The following is a 15,782-nucleotide window of genomic DNA, read 5'->3' as shown; positions in this document are numbered from 1 at the left end:
TCAGCCCACACTCAACACCAGAGAAGACAGATGCTGCCACTGGCCCCAGGCAGCAGTGGCAGGCTCCTGTCAATTGGGCACACATCAAGGGGTCTGCATCCCCAGGAGGAGTCTGGCATAGCCCCGCAGCACTTCTGGGGGTGCGAGCCCCCAGATCTGCATGCCAGGTGACAGGAGGCTGCCGCTGCTGCCTTGGATCAGTGCTGGGTGCAGTCCACACCTGGTGCAGCTCCATGGAGCTCAGCCTGGCAGCAGGAGGCAGAGCGCAGTCCCAGCTCTGCCCGCCTCCCACCACTGGGCTGTGCTCTGAGCGGCTCAGTAGCCCCATGGAGCTCAAGACGCTGCTTGAAGTTGCTTGCAGCTGAGTCTGCTGGCAGGAGGCAGTGCATAGTGTCGGCTCTGTGCGCTGCCTCCTGCCACCGGGCTGAGCTCCATGGGGCTGCAAGCCACTCGGAGCTGAGCCCTCTGCCTTCTGCCACACAGCTGAGTTCCAGGGGTGTGTGAGCTGGTGGCAGGAAAGGGAGCGCAGGCCCGGTGTTGCACTCCACCTCTCACCACCGGGCTGAGTTCCATGGAGCTGGGAGCCACTAGGAGCTGAGCAGCCCCATGCGAGCTTGCAGCCCCATGGAACTCAGCTCAGTGGCAGGAGGTGGGCAGAGCCTGCACTGTGCTTCGCCTCCTGCCACTGGGCTGAGCTCCATGGGGCTGGCAGAGCTGGCCACTGGCGCCAGGTAGCAGTGGCAACCTGGAGATGGGCAGAGCTGCTGCTGCGTTCTGATGGACTCTGCCAGCCCCTCGGAGCGCAGCCCTGTGGTGAGAGGCGGGGAGAGCCAGTGCTCTGCTCCTCACCGGGCTGAGCTACATGGGGCTGCGAGCTGCTCGGAGCACAGTCCTGGCTCTCCCTCGTCTCCCACTACTGGGCTGCTTTGAAGCTCGAAACATTCTGAAACATTTCAAGTTTCCAGCTCGAAACGCATAGAAACAGCTTCGAAGCTAAACGCTTGGCGAAATTTCACACAGCCCTCATTGTCATTGCTTCTATAAATCTTTCTTTTTTTCTTTTTCCAGTGCCGAGTTAAAGCTCTTGGAAGAAGCCACCATATCAGTCTGCAAATCTTTAGGTAAGCAATAATTTTGATGTCTGTGGTGTATTTAATTTCATCCATCTGTTTTCTACCAGTAAGATTTTCTAAAAATTATCTTTGTCCCCCAAATGATAGGTGGAAATGTTCTACTTGTCTGTGCCGTTTGAACATGAAATTGTCACTACTGCTTTATTCTGTGTGCTTCCAAAGAAAGGATGTGGCTTGGGCACCAGTTACTGAGCAGACTTCTTTCACATAGTGATTTTTAAGCCATTGTACATTTAGGGGGAATGATGATAGAGGAGGAGTACAGGGTGTCACATGTGTGATGTATAGTCCATGTTGAATAAGAAAATAATTCTGTAGGTTGCTTCTCATTTTCAATTTTTAACTTGCAGTGTTTAGTCTTGCTACACTATTAAAACATCTGAATTATTAACTGGGTAAAAATGCTAATAAATAGGAATTATCTGAGAAACTTGTGGAAGCAAGGGCTAGTAAAAAAATTGAGTAATAGAAGGATATTTCTAAAAGGAAAATTTTACTCTGAAGATTAAGCATGTTTCACTGACAGTGAGTTCTTTTGGGTTCGGGAATAATCTCACACAAAGCAGTGTGGATTTCATTGTTTCATTTTTTGCAATGGTAAAAATGGGGACAGAAGAATCTTAAAGGTTTTTTCCTTTCTTAGCTATATGTTCTGAAAAATAGGTGGGGATGTACTTGTGTATCCTAGAACTGTGCAAACCTTAAAAACTATTTTCAATCTATCTTTTGTTCAAAATAATTATCATAATATTAAATTACAAATGCCATGTATTTTATCTCTCTCCTGTAGTTGAGAACAATCCTCGGTCAGGAAATCTTGGAGCGTTGATTAAAGTCTTCCTTTCTAGGACCAAGGAGCTAAAAATTTCAGCAGAATGTCAGAAGTAAGTTACCAGAGCAATGTGGTGTATTAGGTTCCACATTTTAAATGTATATTTTGTTCATAGCCCTTGAATACTGCCAGGAGGGCTGCTCTTTACATGCCTTTAATTAGAAAAGTGAAAATTTAGGTTCTGTAAATTTTTGTTTTTGCTTGATGTAACATTCCCTTTAAAAAGAAACGTGTATCTTATATATTTGAAATATTGGGAATGAAACATAAGAAAATTTCCATTCTCAGTTTTATGTATTATATTTTTCTTCGTGTGACTGGTTCTAAATGATGTGATAAACATATGTTTTTAAATACATTTGGATTAATCTTCCCTACCCACAATTCAGGTCTGGGGCTTTGCTGTCCCCATTGTTTCCTGTGGGTGGGCATGACAGACAGTAAAAATGCTATACAAATTGTCCTCTACTGGATTTACAGTTTGTGACTCAAAATTCCTTGGAGCATAAATAAAATTTAAGAGCATGGCTGATGAGCTAAGGACTTCTGTAAGTGTTTTAAAATGTAGGTGCAGTGGCTCTAGTGCTATGCTACTACACATTTGTTTTTCATCTTAAGAGCTTATTTTTAGACATGAAAAACCAGCTGACATCTTTTTAGCTAAATCTGTTTATTATAAAACTGGCGCATTATCCCTCGAGTATCTGGAGCTGACCAGTCTAGACCAGAAAACCAATCTAAAATTCTATGGTTTTCAATTTGCATGGTGAGATGTACGCCCTTCCTCCCAGCAAGGAAGATATTTTAGTGTTTTTCCAGTGATTACAGGGGTGTAGGTTGTATATCCATGTTGGTCTAAGGACATGGGCAGACAAGGTTCTTTGGGTAAATCTGATATATTTTATTAGACCAACTCAAATACTTGGAAAAAATCTTTTTTGCAGGCTTTCAGTTATAAATACGCTTCATTAGGCTTGCTTTCCAGTGATTATAGTTTTCTGGAAGTGTCTGTGTCTGCAGGAAGGTGTTTGGAGAGAAAGAAGTTGAAACCTTGTAGATCCCTCAACCTTTCCTAATCCTTTTAGATCCAGGGTTCCTTCCTTGTCCAGAAAGACTCATCTCTGAAGGGATGGCTTGTGCTTTATTGTCCCTGCAACCACTTTGACAGAATAAGCTTTAGTAGGCACTGAATATGTTGGCCGAGTCCTGCTGCAGCCGCTTGTAGGGACTCTGCAGACAGTACTGCAGAGAATAGCTGGTCTTGGCTGTTGTGCCTTTGAGGTCCGCAGAGCCTCTTCCATGTAGAATGATGTCACCTGGGAAAAGTACATGAAGGGAAAGGCACACAACTCAGGGAGGAGTGCTAGAGAAGGTCCGTGTGTAGGCTGCATCCTATCCTGGAAGCAATACCGTGGCTTGTGAAGCTCTTTGGATGGGCTAATTAGCCAGTCTGCAGCATTGCAGGGGCACAACTAACCTGCTGGTGGCTTGGGACGCAGCCCATGCAGAACAGTGCGGTGCGTTTGAGGTTGTTGGTGTTTGGTGCAGCAAGTATGCCGTGTAGAAATGCCTTGAGAGGTCCACCCTTTGAATCACTCAGGGGAGCCTTCCTTTTGGCCTGCCCAGGTCACTGGGACCTGTCTTCTGTAGCACACCCCTGGGGTGATCACGGCTGAATATTAATGTGTTGAATATCATTGACTCTTGTTTTTGTTTCCTTTGTAGCCACCTCTTTATTTGGCAGGCCCACAATGCATTGTTTATTATTTGCTGTTTGCTAAAAGTGTTCATCAGTCAGATGACAGAAGAGGAACTGCAACTTCATTTTACGTACGAGGAGAGAACACCTGGCTTATATGGTAGGTCTATATCTCTGCATGCAGAGATGTTTTCAGGCATATTGGAGGTACTTTGATCATGAGGAGAAACTGAAAGCATGTGGGGCAGGAATTTCAAAAACACTCAGCTTTGGTTCCCATTCAAGTCTATAGTAAAATTCTAACTTTAATTCATTGGTATAGTATATGAGTTAAGCCAGTGCTGAGTGAATTTTGAATCTTTCTCTTGGTATCTGTCTCCAGGGTGCTCAAAGCTTCCAGGAAGTAGTTGACTGTCTGGAATTTCTACTGAAAACTATGGGGCAGTTTTTCACAAGCACAGGGAGGCATGTGGCACCTTTTTATGCTTTCACTGACTATAAAGGGTTTTTCATTTTTTCCTTTAAATCAAAAAAATAAAGGCAGAGCACTCTCCATTATTTCTCCACAGCCTAGCATTTAACAGCTTACTCAAATTTCTGTTGCTTTATCTTCAAGTTTAATCTTGATTCAGTTTTTAAACTTAGACAGTGGATGTCTTCAGGATCTTACTAAGCATCCTGTGCTCTCATGGTAGCTTTCAGCACTGTTTAGGGTACCACAGGTTGGTTGGTGTGCATGGAGTGAACGTGCATCTATTCGGGAAGAATTCCACTTAGAAAGAAACCATCTGACCAGAAGATGGTGCTGTCCCTCTCTGCTCTGTGCTATGTAAAAGTTGTCTGGCCAAAAGAAGAGAACTTAGTAACGGCAGCATCAGGGCTGCTGTGTGAAATAGTATCCATCCACCAGCCCTGCCATTGCCTCCACTAGGTTATTGGCCTTCTGACCAGATCTGCTTTATTTGAGTACATGAGAGATGCCAAGATCAAGAGAGCCCTTTGCCTAGGCCACAGCTGTACTTGGAGCAAGTCCTATCTGTTATACTACCACTGGTAGGAAAGATGATGTTACAGCTATATGGGAAACTGCATGCTCAACAGTTTGAGGGGATTTGGTTGAGGCATTTGGTTGCCTAAATCACACAATTTTGTTTTGTAATATTTAAAGATTAGTCCAATCTTTTTTCTTCTTTTCTTTAATATTTATGAGACTCATGTGTGGCCTAGTGGATATAGCTCTAGGAGTCGGGAGACCTGGCTTTGCTTTTTGGCCCTGCCGCTGGGTGACCTCTGGTACAGATCACTTCCTCTCTCTCTGCCTTAGTTTATCTATCTGCAAAATTGACATAAGTATACTGACCTCCTTTGTACAGCACCTGGAGGTTTGATGATGAATGGTGCTATGTTAAAGATTGGCTTTCATACTGACGGTAGATTCTTTCTGGTATCGCAAAGATAAAAGCAAAATGTTTTCCTCTGTTATCTGACCTGGATAGTCAGATCCATTGCATCTCTAATTTCTAGTGCTGTGCAGGCTGCCTGGTGGTCAGTAGCAGTGTTTTGGTGTGGAATGTAGGAGATGTCTGTAGGAGAGGGGGTGATGTTCAGTGGGGAGGTCTCCCCTGGGATTGAAGCAGACTAACAGAAATGGGTGGGCAGGGAGTGGTGGGGTGGGTGGGAGAAGGTTTCTTGTAACTGGATGGAAGTGGCAGTTGGGAGGCATGACTAGGCTTGGCAAGAGGGTTTGCTTGTGGGGATTTAGGCAGGGAGGGAGGAGAATTGGACCTCACTGATTTTGTGGGGGTGTTTGGGGAATTCTGTTTGTCCCTGGATTGTTTATTTTAAGCTGCTCTGAGCCTTTTGGATAGGGCAGGAGATAAATCTAATAAAATAAATAAATGTTGGTTTGATTCCTGGTGCTTGCCGTTGCGTGCCCTGGGGCACACATTAGCAAACACTTAATCCTCTGTGCTCACGATGATGATGTGCTATAATCTCCATCAAGTTCAAAATATAAATAGAGGCAATTTCTGCCAGAACGTGAATGGGAAGCATCTGAGGAAAGACATTCTGCTTCGTGGGTATATTTATGCTTCAAGAATGCAGCCACTGGACTCCTTTCCTGCCTATGTGGTTGGAATTCCTCCTCTCAGTTTTATAAATGAGATAGCTCAGAGCTGTTCTGAGCTTTAAAAGGGATTTAGAATTGTGTGTGAAAAAGGAATATAATTTCATAATAAAACAAAACTGAGGAATACAATAAGAAGAGGTTTTACAAAAAGATCAAGGGGAGGAACAAAGCAGCACTGTGAATACAGTCGACTCATTAATAAATGAAGTTGGTAAAACTTCCTGTGCTGCTTTCCCCTTCCCTGCTTTTCATTAACACAACCGCATGACCATATCGACATGTATGTAAGAATTATATAATTTAAAATACATTCTTGGGGTACAAAATGTGATTAGCTATGCAAATGTTTCAAAGGTGCTGCCTATTTGGTCTCGCTGAGAAGGAGGACAGGACTATGTCTCATGCTGTCTTTCCATTTTTTTAAATAGACTTATTTTCCAGTGTAGTGGACTTGTGGTGTTTTTCTTTTATAGTTCTCTTGAGTTAGTTGTAGCATGGCAACCAGATGGCATAAAAAATTTGATACTTGTCTTTTAGCAAAGCAGATATCACTTTTCCATGATGAATATGTACCATATTCTTTTTCTCCATTCTCTTGTGGAGTTGCCCATTTGTGTTTTGGCAGTCATGCTGCTCACTTGAGGTAGGTTCAGGGAGATCTATAGTAATCCACATTTGAAAGCTGGGAAATGTCCTGAGAAGGAAAACTTTGGGTTAAGTGCACAAGCCAGTTATTGTGCAAACTTTTTTTCTTACTGATATACAGAAACTGTATAAATATAGCCCATCCAGCATAGCTGAGAGTATGAACTGGGTATTTTTGGTAAATGCAGATGGAGTGGAATATGATTTGGTGCAGTAATTTTGTCTAAAGTCTCTCTTGTTGCCAAAGAGGAGGAAATGGATTGTGGGTGTTTGTTCTTTATTCTGATCTCCACTGCTGGAAGTTCTGTGCTTAAGCCTCTCTTCTAGTTTTTAATGTACCCAGAGTTTGAGATTTTTCTTGCAGGGTTCAGATGAAGCATAAATTTTGACTAAAATACCCTTAAGCTCAGGAGGAATCTGTGTCCTTTCAGTCACAGAGAATGAAGAAAAACTTTTCTTTTGACAAAAGTGTAGGAAAGTAAATTTAGGTTGAATACTAGAAAAGTTTGATCCATTAAAAAGTAGAATAGTCTCCCAGTGGGAGGGATAGAAATCCATTGCTTGGGATGCTTAAATCTGCACTGAACAAAACACTCAGTTGGAAAAAGTGCCCTAGGGAGCAATCCTGTTTTGTCTGGGGGGTGATGGATTTTACAGCCTACTACAGCTGTAATGCAAGATCTGTCCAAACACTTCAGAGAGCCTGTGGAAAAGTAAGAAAGTAAAGAGCTGAGCTTCCTTTAGCAACTTTCTCCCCACTGCTCCCAAGTCTGTATCACAAAAGGGCCTTTTGAGTGCCTTTGGATATGTGTGCACTGCATTTACAGTTCTACAGGGAGCAATCCTCCTTACAATGCATTGTTTACCAAACAAGGACTTGCGTTATGCTGTCACATAACAAGATGCTTTCAATGCACACTCAAGGAGGCAGAGTCATGCTTAGCATGGGAACCTTGACTCTGAATTTCCTGGCTTTATTGTATAGATATGGTTGAGATTCTAATCACATGTGGCTTATTGCATCGAACCAATTACTTTGGTTTCTTCCGAAAGAATGGCTGGTGTCAGAGTGCTAATACGATGTGAGTGGGTTGTGGAAGAGCCTCCACAACTATCTGAACATGGGCTACCCTCAAACAGCCCTTGCAGGAAGGGCATGTGTTGAGATTATATAATAATAGTTTATGCACAGACTAGTGAAAACCATTCATTAAAATCTGTTTAACTCCTTGGCGCCTGCCTTTGCTCTGGGGAAATCAGACTTCTGGTGCCAAAAGATTAACAGCTACGTGTTGAAATGGTTTAATGTCTTTAAGCTGTGATGAGTAATCTTTAAAAATGAGGTCAGCTAGCTGATGCATTAAACAAGCAGTGCCTGCCTACAATAAACTATTACTGCAGACTGAATATGGGTTTCCACCTGGTAAAATGATACTGCTTAGTTGTATAATGCAGCACAGTAAAAACAGACAGCAAAATGCCAGATAAGGAAAGTATTGCTTAATTGTTGTGTTTTAGTAGTCAAAACCACAGCAATTATATTTTTGACATTTGAGAGAGTTCCATATTTAAAAGTCTGAAAACTTACTAGTGTCAGTGAGATACCATCTATATACAGATGTCTGCATTTATACAATCTTTAATACTGCTGGGACTGTAAGTTCCAGTGATATGCATTAGTGATAAGTTTGTACATGTTGCTGTCAAACTTGCTTTAGAATTATCTTAGATGAGCAGAATTGTCTTAATGAAGAGTGTATTTGTGTGTGGTCTGTTGGTCAGAACCAGCAGACAGGGAGTTGAGATATCTGGCTGCTTTGTTAACTTTGTTACCACTGCACTGTGGAATTGTGCCAGTTGCTTCTTTGTCTCAGGTTTCCTATCTGTAAATGGGGATAATTCTTACAAGCCTCACAGGGGTCCTGTCAGACATGTCTAATGTCTGTGTGTATGTCCATGATTTGGGGGTCTTCAGTAGGTTTACATATTTTTGGCATTATACATAGAAGAGTATACATTTAAGATGCTGAAAAACTAAACAACTGAAGTGTTATATAAAGTATATATTAAAAATAAAAGAAAAACCTCTTTTATTTGGACGTAATACGTGCTGCTTGGGAAAAAAAATTAACAGAATTTTATTTGTAGTCCTTGGTATAGCTGTGTCGGCATATAGCTGTCCAAAGTGTGTGTGTGCGCGTGTACTACCAAAATGCACGTCCTGCATGATGGGCTGGGGAGGGTGCAGGGACAGAGACTCCTGTCTAGCCCCGTGCCCTCCCCCAGCCGCTCTGGGTCCAGCCCTGCTCCCCATCCCACCCCCGCTGCTGCTCTGGGTCCTGCCCTGTGCCCCCTGCCACTCTGGGGCGTGCCTTACTCCACCCCCTTCCAGCTGCTCTACGCACAGGGGGACGTGGTGAGTGGCTGTGCAGGGGAGGGCTGGCGTGTAACCGCACGGGGCATGGCGTGGAGAGTGCTTGCTGGGTGCATGGTGTGGGGAGCGGCCCTGGGGTGTGGCGCAGGGCACGTGGAGGGGGGGAGTGTGGTATGAGGAATGGCCACGTCGGAAGGAGCAACTGTTGGCTGGAGCCATGTGATGCAGACAGTGGCCCCAGGGTGGCGCAGGATGTGTTGGGGGCCATGGGGCATGGCTGTGTGTGTGTGTGGGGGGGGAGGGGTAGCCTGCGGCCACAGGGTGTGGTGCGGGGAGTGCTTGATGGGTGCAGGGAGTGCTCTCAGGGTGTGGTGTAGGGTGTGCAGGGTGACGTGGTGCCCAACTGCAGGGAGTGGTATGGGGAACAGCCACAGCACAGGGAATGCCTGTTGGCTGCAGCTGCGGAGGGGTGTGGCACGGAGCATGGCATGGGGGGCACCCAGTGGCCGTGCCTGCATGGCACGGGGAGCAGCCCTAGGGTGTGGCGCGGGGCGCATGGCTGCGCTGGGGGGGAGGTGGTGCACGGCCACAGGGCATGGCATGGTGAGCGCTCGGTTGCCTGGCACGTGGAGTGGCCCCAGGGTGTTGTGCAGAGCACATGGGGTGACATAGTATGGGGAGCAACTATGGTGTGGAGAACGTCCACCGGCTATAGCCCTGTGGTGCAGGCAGTGGCCCTGGGGTGTGAAGAAAAGAATTGGAAGACAGGTTAAGAATATGGTGTTTTAGTGTGCTGTGTGTCAGATGCCTTTCAAACTGGCAGACCTCATTCTTCAGTACAAACAGTAGAGCATTATGCTTTTAGGTCCAGAGGTCCTGGTTTTTGACTGTGCAGGTGAGCTGGCCAGGGGTGTGCTATGAAGTTTTTTGGTTGCTGCAAATATCTTATGGAGACTTTGAACAGTATAGTATTTTTGTTTAGATTAAAATGAAATAATAACCATGGCTTTCAAGGATTTTAAATCCCTCTTGATATTTTTTTTCCTATGATGTTCTAGCCACTACAGGCATACTAGTTGGAACGTAATGCTAACATTTTATAGGGGACTGGGCAACTTGTGAATTAAGAATGGGGTGATGGAAAATGTTAATGTTTTTAACCCAGTCTAAGTCAGTGAAAGACGATGTAAAATAGGTTGACATTTTATCAGGTTCTCATCCAATGGTCAATAACTTTTTCTGGCAGCTGGTTGCAGTGACCCAGCTCAGGTCCAGTGTGATTTCATAAGCACAGAATTCCCCCAAACCTTATGTTGATATATATTTCAGTGAGGCCCTTGATCTGAAGTAGACCCTTTTATTCTTTCAGTTAACAATTGATGTTCTTAGAATTGTTAATCAGCACTGAATTTGGTGTCTTATAGCAACCTCCCCCCCTGCTAAATTGCTTGTGGAAAATGCTGTCAGAGATTCCTGTAGGAAGTTCATCCTCATTGTATTAGGGCAAACAGTTCTGATGCAGCCCAAAACATAGGGGTCAGAGCTTTTTGTCAGTCTTAAAGGTTAAACCAAACAGATTTGTGTATCTGTGCAACTCCCTTCCTTCTGCCCTGCCACCAAACAGATGAACTACAGAGCGCTCTTCTTGTTCCCCGTGTCTCTGGTTGCATGCTTTGCATCAGGATGACAGTGTGGCTTTTCTTGCTTCATTCTGTACTTAAAATTTTTTTTATAGTTGGGGATTTTAAGCTGTAGTCTACCAGAAACTGGGAACACTTATTTCAGTCTTGGTCTTCATACTCAGTTCTCACCTAGGACTGCTGCAGAGGAAAGTATATGGTGCAGTAAGGCAGAGAAGCAGGCAGCAGCTGGGACTGAGGCTGTCTCCTGATGCACTCCATAGGAACACTAGCGAACCAGTAGCTGGCGGCATTAATTTAGTGCAAACTAAGTGCTTAAAATTCTGGCTGCTTGTTGGCTTGAGAGCTGTACTCAGTGGATTGCTGCCATTGTTGGAGGTGCACTGATGTTAACAACAAGACATTGTAGAAAAAGTCTGGTTTGCTTTGGGCAAAACCTTTAGCCTGTCAGGCCCTGTGTGGATGTTTCCACCAACAGTTTTGTTGGCTCTGAAGATACTAGATGCCAAGAATTATTCATATCACAAACCTATCAGTAGCCTACATTTGGAGGCTTTCCATGACCTTCATTAAATATGGTGTTTCAGCCTACTCTGACTTAATTTTGCATTCACCCTGTTCATTGCATGTAATATGGCATTGCTTCAAGAGGTAGCAAAAATGAGAAGTTACCTTTTGATTTCCCTCAGTGTAAGTTAGTTCTAATGTTATCTGGATAGATTCCGCCCTCGCTGATTTGACCCGAGGGGTTATGCATTTCCTTGATTCAAATCTGTAATCTTTTAACACGAATGAGTATTTTGTGTATTGTCTCTATCCTGCTATTGAAAAGTCATTGTTTCTGAAAATACATAGTGTTCCACGTTTATAGCTCTCACGTTATAGATTTGGCATGTATCCGTTTAATTGTCTTGACGAGTCGAGAATTAAACAAAAATGCATGTGTCCCAGTGTAGAAAAGGATACATTGTTTTAACTGAATGACATTTGATTATAATTTTTTTTTTTAAAAAGGTAACTTCTTCCATAATACTTGAGTTAGGCCCCTGGCAGGTGTGAGAACTATGGTGTGATTGGATTAGAGGAATTTTATGCCTCATCCCAGTCAATATGGGAAGAGATGTGATATTTGGGATGGGGCATAAAATTACTTCGATCCCAGTCGTGCGACTGCAGAGCTGTGTCACCCTTATCCTGCTATCAGTGCTGGCACTGGCAATCAGCTGGCTGCTGGATCTGGTCCTGAATAGTCCCAGGTCCTCCTCTAGGCCCTGGACTGTACTGGGCCAGTTTGAGACCCCCATACTGTCTGCACTTGGACAGACAGTCAGCTGATTTTTGGCCTGGACCCTGGACAGCCCTGAAACTGTGCAACTGCACTTTTTAGAAATGGGAAAGCCTCTGGGGTCCCTGTGACAGTCAGTTGATTGCCAGCATTGGCATGGGGTTGTTACATGCTCCATTTATGCTGCCATAGAAATGAGCCACAAAGAGATTCTTCATATTTTGGGGAATAGCTTTGTCGCTGGTTTCCTACTTCATGGTGCCATAAATTTATAGATTCATAGATTGTGAAGCTGGAAGGGACCACTGAGATCCTCGGGTCCAGCCCTCTGCACCAGGCAGGAAAGACAACTGGGGTTAAGTGACCCCAGCAGGGTGACTGTCCAGTTTCCTCTTGAAGATTTCCAGGGTAGGTGATTGTACCACCTCTGGAGGGAACTTATTCCACAGTCTGGACACCCTGACTGTGAAAACGTTTCTCCTAATGTTGAGTCTGAAATGGTTTTCCAGGAGTTTGTGGTAATTACTCCTAGTTTTCACTAAGGGTGCCCTGGTGAGCAGTTGTTCACCAAGCCCTTAATGTACTCCCTGATGTAGTGGTAAGCTGCTACCAAGTCCTGTCTCAGCCTTCTCTTTTCCAGGCTGAAGAGTCCCAAGTCCCTCAGCCTTTCCTCGTATGGCTTTCTGTGCAAGTCTCTGATCATACAGGTGGCTCTTCTCTGGACCTCTCAAGCTTTTCCACGTCCTTGTTAAAGTGTGGCCCAAAACTGGAGATGAAGTTGGTGATCGATAGATTCTAGATGTAAGGTTGGAAGGGACCTAAGTAGATCATCAAGTCTGACCCCTTGCCCTGGGCAGGAGAGAATATTGGGCTCATATGACCCTAGCTAGTTAATTGTCAAGCCTCCTCTTAAGGACCCCCAAGGTAGGAGCCAGCACCACTTCAGTTGGAAGTTGGTTCCAGATCCTAGCTGCCTTGACTGTAAAATAGTGTCTTCTAATGTCCAGCCTGGTGAAACAAGACCTGCCCGCAACGAAGCCATGCTTGCAGTTGTTCAGAATCCTACCTTCTGCAGGCTTATTGCAGATAGACTCCTTGATTAATTTTTCCAGGATTTTCCCTTGGATAGAAGTTAGGCGAACTGGCCTAGAGTTACTTGCGTCTTCCCACTTCCCCTTCTTGTAGATGGGCAGAACATCAACCCTCTTCCAGTCCTCCGGGGCTTCTCCAGAGCACCACGAGTTGCGGAAGAGTTTTGCCAGGGGTTCCGCAATGACTTCGGCCAGCTCCTTCAGCACTCCCCGATGAAGTTGATTCAGTCCTGCTGACTTGCACATGTCTAATTTTTTGATTGAATTGACTGCACGTGTAGTATTATTACTATTTATGGCTCAGGTACTGTATTAATTGCACCATAATTGTAACTGTAATTGCCTCAGACCAGTACTTTTCCTCCTATCTGTAAGTTCAGTGAAATAGAGGAAAATTACTTCATGTTCTGTAGATTTATTTGGCTAGTTGAAATCATGCTGGACTATAATCAGACAAAATGTATGCTACATGATGCAAACAATTTTTAAAAAATGCTTTGATTTTATTGTTTTCCGCCCTCACCTACTAGGAAAAAAATTAAAATATATTGTCAGTTTGGGGGACTGTAGTAATTTTTGTAGTGTCAGCACATTGAAAATTCATAGAAGTTAGGAACTTTTTAGTTTGGGAATTATTTTTTGTATCTTCACTTGAGCTTCACTTATTGGCAATGGTTTTAAGTTTAAGGTTAAATACTTTCAGCAATTCTAGAGTCTAGAGAACAGGAGCTATGTTGTGCTACTCATGGGAGATTCTGTATAAAGGAAACCACGCTTCCTTGATAAAAAAACTGATTTCCTTTAGAATGTGCAGTTTACTAGGTGACATTTTTAATGTGTTTTTTAATAATTCAGTTGTGGTAAGAAATACTTTTGTATTATTGTGAGTATTCCCTCTGGTGTGGCTCCTAAAACTGAGACTTGAAATTAGGAGCAAACTCAGGTGAAAGACAGTAACACTTCTATACCTTTGGTTATAATGTTTTGCTTGTTGCAAGATATGTTTAATTGAAAATATGAAGTACACCAAGGTTTTGAAAGGTATTGTAGCTCCATTTTCTTTTATTTGATATGGTAAAAGGTAGGATTTGTTTGCTGTCTAGCCACTTAACAGCACTTTGAAAAAAGAAAAAATGAGCTGAAGTTAGATTTCTATGCATCTTTTTGTAATGTTAAAATGTTAAATTTTAAAAGGACAAACTCCTGAGGAATACATTTGACACTGTTTAGGAGTAAATGGCATTGAATCTCATAGGGTGCATCCAGATGAGCGTATGCCTATGTTTTACGGTGCTGCAGACCCAGCTGCAGCGCTGCAAACTGCACGCACTACGCTTGCAGACATTTGCTGCAGTGCTGATTTACAGCATGGCAGGGTTTTTGACACTGGGAGATCCCAGTGCTCATGCTAAGCTTTATAAACCAGTATAGTTGTCATTAAAAATGTAAAGTGATAATAGAACTGTTGAGTGATATGTATAAGTGACCTAGCTGTGAACTGTAGACCATATTCCTTTGAAGGCAAAATCCTGATTCGCCTATGCTGTTTAAAACACATATTCGAAAAGCCTGCTTTGTTCCTTCTTTGCTCATATCTAGGAAGTTTTTTTTACCTCAGATTGAAAAATGACCTTTCCTATTGTCTGCTTCTACTGATAAATCAGATGAACTGCTCAGGTGAGGTTAGTTAATAAACCAGCTAAATTGTTTGGTTTAAAGATGCTTCACGCCAGAGGTGCTGAGCTAGTCTAAATCATCATAGCGCCATTAACTTCAATAGAACTATTATAGTTGACACGGGGTAAGTACTTACTTCTTGGCATTTGTCTGTAATTCAGTAAATTAGGGTTATGAAAGGAGTCTTCATTGTAGGTGTTTTTAAACCATGATATTATCTTACTGAGTTTATTTTCTTTGTAGCTGTTTTTTCATGGAAAATTCAGTGGAAGTATTTACCTGACTCCAAGATGGGTCTGAATTTAAGACAACTTCCAGTAATTATTCTATTCATGGAAAATTGTATAATTTTGCATGTGTAGAATCTAATTATTGGAGAGTTCTTTAAACCTGTCCTCCCCCAGCGTGCGCGCGCGCACTCTCTCTCTCTGCTGCAGTGGCAGGGGACTGGTGATGATAGTGGGGGGTCAAGGAGCCTGACCCCTGTCTACTGGAGCATGGTCCCCTGCCTTTCCCCCTGCTGCTTGTCCCGCTCACCACTTTCCTCTCTGGGGCTTGCCCCCCACTTCAGTCTGCCTCCCACTCCCTGCTTACCCTCTGGCTCCAGGTGGGCTCCACCTGTGTTCCACCCTGGGGCATGGAGCCTGAGAAGATCTAGCTGTTGTCTCACCTTGGCCTCTGAATTTAGTAGCATCTTTCTTCTGCTTTTCTCTACAGACCAGGAATCCTATGTTAACAGGGTTATGTATCTACAGTTGATGCTCCTATACTTGCTCTCTGTATTGTTGCAAATCCCCATTTTAGCCCATTTTACCTTCTGCCTCTGCTGACAGTGCAAGGATGTTTTAGGGTTTACTGCACAATAGGCTTGTGGGAAATGCAAGTATTATTTGTTTTCTGTCACAATCCTGGCATGTCGCTTGTGTCAGTAAATAAGGGTATGTGTTTACAAAGCAGCGCTAGCTTACCTTTGGGGTACTGTAAGAGCAAAAAAAAGGTTACATAAATATTGCCCTGCGTTGTCAGCAACTTAAATATTGGAAGTATTTGTTGTGCCAGAACCAAACACTATTTATTTTTATTTGTAATCCCAAGAAGTGCAACTGTCTTAAGGCCAAGGTATGTTTGCCACAAGTTTTAAAATAGTCATAAAAAGCTTGAATTGTTCCTTTTAAAACTAGAAAATAAACAGAGATTAAATTCAGCAAAGCAAAAACTGCAGACAGAAGCCTTCGTCATGGTTTTGATGCTCGAAGCCTCTGGGTGATAGACTTG

At 43.5% G+C, this 15,782-nt stretch overlaps 1 protein-coding gene across 3 annotated transcripts in view; it reads left to right on the top strand.

Moving 5' to 3' along the window:
• DYM (dymeclin) overlaps window positions 1-15,782 on the top strand; it is a 370,073-nt gene that overhangs the window by 53,273 nt on the left and 301,018 nt on the right. For all 3 annotated transcript variants that reach the window (XM_090037771.1, XM_090037772.1, XM_090037773.1), the window contains 3 exons: window positions 1,069-1,121; window positions 1,924-2,017; window positions 3,691-3,824. In XM_090037771.1, the coding sequence (XP_089893897.1) occupies window positions 1,069-1,121; window positions 1,924-2,017; window positions 3,691-3,824 (281 nt within the window). The remainder of the gene's footprint in view (window positions 1-1,068; window positions 1,122-1,923; window positions 2,018-3,690; window positions 3,825-15,782) is intronic.

The sequence above is a fragment of the Crocodylus siamensis genome, chromosome 3 (genome assembly GCF_052110815.1).
Source record: "Crocodylus siamensis isolate JL-2025a chromosome 3, ASM5211081v1, whole genome shotgun sequence".
NCBI lineage: Eukaryota > Metazoa > Chordata > Crocodylia > Crocodylidae > Crocodylus > Crocodylus siamensis.
The sequence above is the reverse complement of the archived record's forward strand: the minus strand, read 5'-3'. Positions and strand labels throughout refer to the sequence as shown.